The 10,000-nt window shown below is 41.0% G+C and overlaps 1 protein-coding gene across 7 annotated transcripts in view; it reads left to right on the top strand.

Moving 5' to 3' along the window:
• Positions 1–10,000, top strand: part of LOC135115026 (anoctamin-8-like) — a 127,675-nt gene that overhangs the window by 87,102 nt on the left and 30,573 nt on the right. For all 7 annotated transcript variants that reach the window (XM_064031477.1, XM_064031459.1, XM_064031469.1 and 4 more), the window contains one exon: positions 7,170–7,272. In XM_064031477.1, the coding sequence (XP_063887547.1) occupies positions 7,170–7,272 (103 nt within the window). The remainder of the gene's footprint in view (positions 1–7,169; positions 7,273–10,000) is intronic.

Here is a 10,000-nt window from a genome sequence, read left to right as displayed (position 1 = left end):
TCTTTTTATTTATCTTCTCTCCTCCTGTTTTCAGATTTTCCATCACCTTATCCATTCTTTCACTTATTTCCTTCCTTCCTTCCTCTTTCATTCCTTTCCATCTTCATCTTTTCTTTCATCACTCCTTTTCTCCTTCCATTTCTCAACCATTCCTTTCACCCTTTCTTCTCCACTCCCTCTTCTTCATTTCTCTTTTCTCCTTTCCCTTTCTCAATCCTCCCTGCATTCCTTCCTTTCCCACTCCTTCTCTCCCTCCCTTCTTTCATTATTTTTTTATTACTCTCTCTTCCACTCCCTTTCCCATTCTCTTTCATTTTCTTACCCCTTCTTCAATCTTACCTCCCTCCCTCCGTCTCTTTCCCCTCTTCTTCCTCCTCCTCCTCCTCCTCCTCCTTCTCCTCCTCCTCCTCCTCCTCCCACCCTCTCGGCTCCACCTCTTAATCTTCTCTTCCCTTTGTTCCTCCTCCCTCCAGTCATGAAGTGGGAAAAAAACATGAATTCGTGGCTTTTATTCTCTGTAAAACTTCTCTGCTTTATTGGCAAATATTGCATACGAAATCAACAGTGTGTGTGTGTGTGTGTGTGTGTGTGAGATGGGAGGTTGGTGGGTGCGAGTGTGGGAGTGGTAGTAGTAGTAGTAGTAGTAGTAGTAGAAGTAGTAGTAGTAGTAGTATAGTAGTAGTAGTAGTAGTAGTAGTAGTAGTAGTAGTAGTAGTAGTAGTAGCAACAGCTGCATTTCTCTCATATCCGTGTTAATAAAACATTCAAACATACCATGCGGAAATTCCAAACGCTATTATGATACACACTTCACTTCTATTGAGCTTCTGCTGAACGATAAATTTTGAATAATACACACAGTGGTCGTGATTTAATGAGAGTTTCTTCCGTTACAACTCGAGTGGCTTCGGTTATACTCCTGCTTCTGTCGGTCTGTCTATCTATATGCCTGTCTGTTTGTCTAGCCCTCTCTCTCTTTCTCTGACTATTTTCCCCTCTCCCTAGTGTCTTTGTCTCTCTAATAATCCTAGCAGCTTATCTTCTTTACATCCCCTCCTCCTCTGTCTCTCCCTCTCTCCTCCCACGCACTCTTTCCCCCTCATCCTTCCTCCAACCTCTGCGTCTCTCTGTACCCTCCGCCCTTGCCTCACTCGCAAAACACAATAGTCTTTCTCATAGGCTTAACTTGACTCTGTTTGCACTGCTCTCCTAGCACAGACAGAGTTAGTTTACTGCCGGGCACAAACTCTTACTCCACTACTCCTCCTTCTCCTCCTCCTGCTCCTACTCCATCAGCGGCAGAAGCACCAGCAGCACCACACGCTTCTGCTCCCTGCGGGGTTCTTTGGGCGTCACTTCAGGGAGGGTTCAGCACTCAAGTTTGGGAGGTAAAATGCGCCTCATCTGGGTTCAGCGTTCGGGGATTATTGAGGCTTGAAGGCGCGTGTAGGCTGCGGATTAAAGGTGGTTGTGGAAGATAACGCCTACACTTGCTGCTTCTTGAGGGTTGTGGAAGGTTAATGGTATGGGATGTAGATGGATGGAGGATAAATGATGCAAAGTGAATGACACTGGGAAAGAATGGGATGAATTTGTACATGCAAAATAGAGAGAATATGTAAATAATGGCACATAAAAAAGGGATTGGAAGAAGTGGCACAGGAAAAAAAAATGAAAAAAAGGGGAAAATGGTGCAAGAAAAATGGATAGGGGAAAAAAATCGCACAGGGAAACTTAACCTAACCTAATTCACACCACAACACACCATTATTTTCAAGCTTTCTTTTGTTCCCCACAGACCAGAATCTGTCACAACTTTTCCAGCAACATTTTTCCATCGTACAACATTTTCCACCGACATTATTTTATTTCCGTGACATTTACATGAATTCAAGAAAAAAGAAAATCCTTGCGACTACTGCTTCTGTGGACGACACGTGGCGGGAACCAGTACTGCGATAGAAACATGAGAAAAGGAGGGAAGCTGTAAGGAGCCAACAGGGCGACACGTGGCAATCCCTGTATAAAGCATCCTTACTAATATCCATCTGCCATTGCCATTTGTAAGTTCATCTAATCTTCTCTAAAAGCTCGCTAATGACTCAACACTGACAAAACTATTACCGAGTCTATTCCAGTCAATACTACTTCATGTGATCGCTCATTTCTTTCTTTCTCTTTTTAAAAAATCTAACTTTATTTTGCTTGAACTATTCTGGTATTATTTTCATTACTAGCTTTACAGATTTTGTTTACTCGTATATTTTATGATTTGTGGCTGTATTCAGAAACACTTTGCGCTCTCACCAAGACTATTTTCCTAGACCAAAGAGTCAAGAGTGCTTTTCCTTTTAATAATGTAAAAATCTTGTTAATCTGTCACTAGAACAGTAAAAACACTCTCGAAATCCCGTGTTACTTGAACAAGACCCTTTTGAATGTAGTGTAGGTGCGGACAGAAGTGTTTCAGATTACTCTCCCTGATGTGGTGTGCTACAACTACTGTCATAACCTTTACGACCTGTCATTGCACCTACGATACTGTTCAATAGTCAGGGTCACGGGGACTGAAGGTTGTATCATCGCACTGTGGCAATCTGTCTGTCCTATCTGTCCAAAACCAAGCATGCGGTACTTTTGAAATACTTAGCACTATTAATAATACATACAGGCAACATTATTCTATCATTTGAAATTCATAATTGACTGTATTTAGGAATTAATCACATTGCTGCTAGTATATACGAGTATTATTAATAGTGACACTTCATGACACTGCTCATAATTTAGGATAAACTTTTTTGACAACTCTTAGGGGGCTGGCACCTTTAGTAGACCTTTTTCCATAGAATTTTTTTGTTATCCTTGGCCAAACCTCTTACTTGAAAAAAAAAAAAAAGGCATTCTAAACCGTATCGCATGCATGGGTTCGAACACGGAACAATATTCTGAAACACTTCTGCCCGCACCTCTACTCTCAATATTCTTTGGTTGAAGTCACGCGCGTTTCTAATGATGTTTTTACGGCTCTAACAATGGATTAACAAGAATTCTATATCATTAACAGCAAAAGCTCTCTTGAGAACCTGGCTAATCATCTCTGTGGCCTTTTAAAAGAGTCGTGGTGGAAGAGTTTGAGTCTTTCCTGAATATTGGCCACAGTGCTGAACGGGAGGGTTGCCAGAGTGCGATGATGTAACCTGCACTCCTCTTGACAGCTGCTGTAGCCACCTTGGAACAGGAATCACTAATATTACCCACACGCACGTGACTTGCCGCCACCATCACAGCTATACCACCACCCAATTCCACCGCCATTCCGACCTCATGATTTTGTGGCACTGTGTTATTACGTCGCGACTCACCGCCACCTCCATTACTGGCCCAGTGACCCTCTGTCTCTGCCACGGTAGTCTGAAAAATGACAGCTGAAAGAATGACACAGGAGTATATGTCACTTGAAAGTATGTCCCTAATTTGGTGTAAAAAAAAAAAAAGTCTTGAAATCGATTTGGTTAAGTTACGTTATGTCAGGTAAAGTTAGGTTAGGAAATCTTAAGCTGCAATTTTTTTTTTTACACTTTTTCTGTAGCATTTTGTTTTCTCTGTGCAGTTTTTTTTTCTACGTCTTTTCATGCTTTTCGCTGCTAAAACCTCCGCTATTGATCTCCCCGCCCTCCTCAAGATCAATTCACTACTAGTAATTTAATAACTTATCCTCATCATCTTTTTTTTTTTTTACTAACCTTTCCTTCCCTTTCCTTCTTCTTTCTTTAATTTTTCTTTTTTTTCTTTTTATTTGCGTTTTCATCGATCTGTTTATATATTAATTTCTCTACTCATTTTGTTTCATTATTTTATGTTATTTTAGTGATCTTTTTACACTGACATAAGTGGGCCCTTTTCCTGAATTTTTGTTACCCTTTGCCAGTGCCTCTCTTACATAAAAAAAAATAAATAAAATATATATATATATATATATATATATATATATATATATATATATATATATATATATATATATATATATATATATATATATATATATATATATATATATATATATATATATATATATATATATATATATATATATATATATATATATATATATATATATATATATATATATATATATATGAGGCATTCCAGACCTAAAACAATAAAAAAAAAAGAACGGGAGGGAGGAGGTCAATTCAATTTGCCGATCCTAAAAGCTGAAGCACAGTCTCCACCAGGCCCACTAATATACGCAATTCCGGATATGTCTTGATACTTCTCTTCTAAGACACTTCAAGTCGTAAGAAGGAGAAGAAAGAGAAGCAGATAAAGGGCTCCAGCTACTACTACTTCTACTGCTACTACCACCACTACTACTACTACTACTACTACTACTACTACTACTACTACTACTACTACTACTTCTACTACTACTACTACTACTACTACTACTACTACTACTACTACTACTATTACTACCACCAGCAACACCAACAACAAAACATAACCAACCATTCCTCTCTCATACCCACGACCACCACCACCACCACCACCACCACCACACAGTACCACAATCCTTAACAAGCCACCACCAACACCACCACCACCACCAGTACCACCACTACCACCACCACCACCACCAGCGGGCAGGTAGTATAGGTGAGTCGGTCCTCGCCCACAAAATTATCGGAAACTGGAGAGGTGCGTCGCGGGAAGAAATTGGGAAAGTCGAGGGGAGTGAGAAGGGGGGGGGGACGTCAGGTGCTTAGGGAGTGGGCGAGGGGAAAGCGAGGAAGAGGGATAGGGGAAGGAGAAGGAAGAGGGGAGGGATGGGTAATTTTATGTCTGGTCAGGAAGAGAACGAATGGGGAGGAAGGGAGAGGTAGGAAAAGGAAAAGAGAGGTAAGGTGGTAGGGAAAAGGGAGGGAAAGGAGAGAAAGAGAGTTAAAAGAGGAATAGGAAGGAAAGAAAAGTAGAGAAAAAGGAAAGGAAAGGTGTAGGAGAGAGAAGGAAAGGAGAGAAGAGGGGGGTAAGGAAGGGAGAATGCAAGAAGAGGAAGGAAAAAAGAAGGAAAAAAAAGAGAATAAAAAATGAAGAAGGAATGAAAGAGGGGAATTAAAGGAAGGACATGACATGGTTAAGATGAAAGAAGAAGAAGGGAAGAGTGAAGAAGAAAGTGAAGCAATGATACGAAAAGGGAGAACAAAAAGAAGAGAGGAGGAAAGGTGTGAAAGGCAAGGGGACGGAAGGGGAGGAGAAAAGGAGAGCGGAGGGAGAGAGAGGAAAAATAAGGCAAGAAAGGAGAGGGGAGAAATGGAAAAAGAAAGAAGATACAGGGGCAATGTTGAAAGGAGAGGAGGGAAAGAGAAGGGAAGCGGAAAGGAGGAGATGGGAAGGGGAGGAAGTAAAAAAAAAAGGGAAGAGAGAAGTGGGGAGAAATGGAAGAGGAAGAAGATAGAACGATACAGACGAAGGAAGAGAAAGGACACAGAAAGAGAAAGAAAAGTAAAAAAGGGAAGAAGAGAACGTAAGAAGAGCGAATTGAGGAGAGGAAAAAATGGAAAAGGGAGATTATAAATAGAACGGTACGGACGAAAGGAGAGAAAGAGAAAAGAAAAGGAGGACGGAAAGGAGGAAAAGGGGAAGTGATAGGAAAAAAATGGAAAGAAGAGAAAGAAGAAATGGAAAAGGGAGGATATCAGAGAAGGGATAGAATAAAAGGAAGGAAGGGTTCAGGAAGGGAAACGAAATGGAAGTTAAAAAAAAAAATGGGGAACAAGAAAACGGGAAGAAATGTAAAGAAAAAAAAACTATATAAAAAAACAGTATTGATAAAAAATAAGAAAGTAAGGAAAAAGAGGAAACGAAAGGGAAGGGAGGAAATAAAAAAAAAGAGAAAAATGAAAAAAAAGGGGGGGGGAAGAAGTGGGACTGAAGAAGAAGAAGAAGAAGAAGAAGAAGAAGAAGAGGGGAAGAGAGGGGAAGGTCAGGTGGTGCAGTGGTAATTTCTGTAACTTTTCTCTCTCTTCTCTTTCTCCTTTTTGATATATGACACTTTTTATTGCCACCTCTGTCTATTACTCACATGCATGACCACCTCTCCCCCCCACCTACCTCACCCACCTAACCCACCCACCACCCACCCACCCACCCACCTACAGCCATTAATGCATGAATACATACATAGAAGAGCATGCATACATACGAGTACATACATACATACATGCATACATACATGCACACACACACACACACGCACGTACATCTACATTTCTGATTTACATGCACGGGGACCCACGCACACAACTCGAGGACTACCAATCATACTCGCCGCCTCTCTCTCTCTCTCTCTCTCTCTCTCTCTCTCTCTCAAAGGTCGTAGGGTTGCGCCGCCTTGCATGGCATAGCACCTTTTATTTGCCCACGTACGCACACACACACACACACACACACACACACACAAAGGCGTCCATGAAAAAAAAATATATAAATAGAATGAAATAACCTCCAGCAAGAGAGAGAGAGAGAGAGAGAGAGAGAGAGAGAGAGAGAGAGAGAGAGAGAGAGAGAGAGAGAGAGAATGCATCTAATTAAACACAAAACAAGAATTCACATGAAACAATAAATAAAGGAGACGATTCTAAAGGCGACACAGATGAATAACATACACACGAACACATCACATCATGTTTCTGCTGCCCTTGTGTTTAGGGGTGGGGATGCGAACCAGCGAACCAGTGAACCAGCGAACCAGTGAACCAGTGAACCAGCCAGCCAGTGAGCCAAGCAGTGAGGCAGCAAGGTGATGTCTGAACACCTGCCTCATCCAATTAAAACTGCGACGCTCTCCTACCTGTGTTGTAGCAGACTAACCCTTTAATGTGTACCCAGATGATTGCGCGCGCACACACATACACACACACACACAAACACACACACACACACACACACGTGAAAGGGATCGTTAAGCAATTTGGATTCATTAACGCACAAATAGGTTGGCTTGATGACTGATTAACGTGGTACTTGGATAGTCTTTGACAGGCCGCCGGTGGTGCCGCCTCGGAGCAGACACAGTAAGCGTTCAGTTACTTCATTAAGACCTCCCGTTCAATTAAGGTGAGCGGCAGGTTAATTAGGGCGCGGCTGACTTCTCCGTGTCTTCCCAGGCTGATCAAGGGCGGGGAAGAGATGCGGCTGGTGAAGAGGACCAAGCCGGAGTACGGAGGAGGCCTAAGGGAGCTGTCGCACGCCGAGCTGGGCATATTTCAGGTGAGTCTGCTGCTTGTGGTGTTCTTAAACGGTGTGTTCTATCATCGGATTGGTCAGGTCCCCGTGGTTTTGCTACTGATGCTGCACACACGCACTTACTTTCAAGACATTTACCCTTCAATTTCTGATTTGACTCGTTCCTTTAGGGACTGACACCTCAATGGGTTCTTTTTTTATATTTCTTTTTGTTGCCCTTCCCCAGACCCTTCGTAAATAAGAGAAAAAAAAAAAAGAATCCAAGTCAAAACTATCAACAGAATCAAGCATTCATTCTTAAAACTCCCAATAGCTTTCCTAGAGCGGTGTTTCTTAACCAGGGGGCGGGATGATGAGGTCAATTTTAGGGAGTGCTGGAAAATGATGCACAGTGATGGTACAATGTCAGTATTCCTTGCAAGGGATACTTTTTGACAAGGGTGTATATTTTTACTTGATAAACTTTACCCTCATTTTCTAGTGTCTTAATGCAACTGTAGTCACTGAAAGCGGATGTCGCCCAGAGTTAAAGATTGCTATATTGCGTAAACGTGACTGGTGGGGATGCTGAGATCGGAAAAGATTAGGAAACGCTGCCCGAAGCATGATAAAAAGTAGAGAAGATAAGGTGCCCAGACGTTTGACAATAGGGATCTACATTTTGCTACTCTTCATCTACAGACATGATCGCCAGCAATTCACATCCCTGTTGAACTATCACTAAAATCGTAGAAAATACTTGAAAACTCCAAAACCTTCCTCTAGAGCCTCTTAAGTCAAAGGTAGTGAAGGTAAGACACTAAGACGTCTGAGAATACTGACTAACATACTGCCATCCCTTCATGTACCGACACGATGGCCAGTAACTGACATCTATCACGTCAAAGCAAAAAGTAAAGCAATATATCTGAAATGTCAAGGTTCTTCCCATTGATTGAAGTTATACGGTAAAATGGCTGTTGTTGCATGTCAGTCGCGGTGAGTGATTTATTCGAATTTGTATGTACGTACAACTCTTCAGGCACTTTCCGTTACGACCCATCACTCCGAACCTGGCGACGAAATGTTACCAGTTGAGGACACGCGAGCTTGTTACAGTCGTTGTCAAAAGTCAAGTAACATTCCTCGCTTTCTTTATGTGTCGAGCCTGTGTACATATAACTCTCCAGATACTTCCCATTATGCTTCATCACTCCGACTCTGGCGACGTCATGTTACCAGCTGAGGACAAGCCAACATATATAGTACAGGTGTGGTTTTAAGTCAAGTAGCATTCCAAACCCCCTTTATGTTTATTCCCCTCAGTCTCCAGTCCTCGCAACCAGTGAGACGACTAACAAACTCAGACAGCTGATGGATTCTCAACTTGCTACAGTCGTAGCCACAAGTCAAGTAAAATTCTGCATTCCTTTTTTTATTTTTCCAGCTTTCCCTTTGTCTCTAGTCCTCTGATCCGGCAACACTCTCTTAATAGTTCATACAGGGACTGCCACGTGTAGGCCTGATGACTTCTTGCAACTTCCATTATTTTCTTCTATTCATCTGTAGATCAGAGAACTTAAAATTTAGGGGAAAAGGTTAAAATAATGTGAGTATGTTATGTTGACTGACTACTGACCATGACTCTGACCCCTGCCAATGACTCATAAACGTTTTGTGGCTTAATTAGGAAAATTTTGAAACTTCACATGAATGATTAATCGAGTTCCCATGGGTATTTTTGTTATTAATGGCGCGTAATCCTTGTTAAGCTATTACTAGAATCATAAAGAAAAAAAAACAGAGATTCCAATAACTAGCACTAGGGACAGTCAAAAGAAGAGAGGAAAAATAAGAATAGTAATTAAAACAAAACAATGAAACGTTGAAGAATGCGAACGAATGACTGAAGTTCCCTGATTGGCTGAATATTAACTTTTCCTTACCGGACGTGCGATAAACTAGCCTTAAATTCCTACCAAATACACTTACTTGTTCAATATCGGATTATTTGTACGTGTATAATCTATGTAGTACTGCACCTCGTAAATTAATAAAGGTTTCGGTGACATTAGATCAGTTTGCCGCACGACTGAGAAGAAAATGTGAAAGTCTGGCCAATCAATGGATGAAAGCATCGGTCAGTAGCGGCGTTGTCCTCAGCTAATGAAGGGAAGTATTCAAAGTCAACGTGGCGGTGCATGGTAAAGATCCAATTAACAATATATAAACCCGTTGATGGAGATTTAACTGGTTACGTACTGGATGTATGAGCTTTTAATATGTAAATTAGTGGGCCTTTATTTATATTTTTTGCTAACATTGCCAAAATGAAAAAAAATATATATATAATTATAACACGTTGATCTTTCCCATAAGTAAGCTGAGAGGAGTGAGGTTCTCTGCTTTCCTTCCTCTACTACTAACCCATTCTTCCCCTGCTGTTGCTGTTGCTCTTCGACTCTCCCTTCGTCGTCGGATTTTTTTTTTTTTTTTTTATTCTTCCCCTTCGTTTTCATTTTTTTTTTTTTACAATTCCCCTCCGTCATCAGTTTTTTTTTATTTATTATTTTTCTACAGTCTCTCTCCGTTATCAGGTATTTTTTTTTTTTTAGTCTCCCATCGTCATCAGTTATTTATCGATAGTTTCCCTTCTTCAGTTATTTTTCGATAGTTTCCCTCCGTCATTAACTGTTTTTCTACAGTTTCCCTCCATCATCAGCTGTTTTTTTTTCAATTTTCCCTACTTATCACCTGTTTTCATTGCTATCTC

The sequence above is a fragment of the Scylla paramamosain genome, chromosome 2 (genome assembly GCF_035594125.1).
Source record: "Scylla paramamosain isolate STU-SP2022 chromosome 2, ASM3559412v1, whole genome shotgun sequence".
Classification (NCBI taxonomy): Eukaryota; Metazoa; Arthropoda; class Malacostraca; order Decapoda; family Portunidae; genus Scylla; species Scylla paramamosain.
The sequence above is the reverse complement of the archived record's forward strand: the minus strand, read 5'-3'. Positions and strand labels throughout refer to the sequence as shown.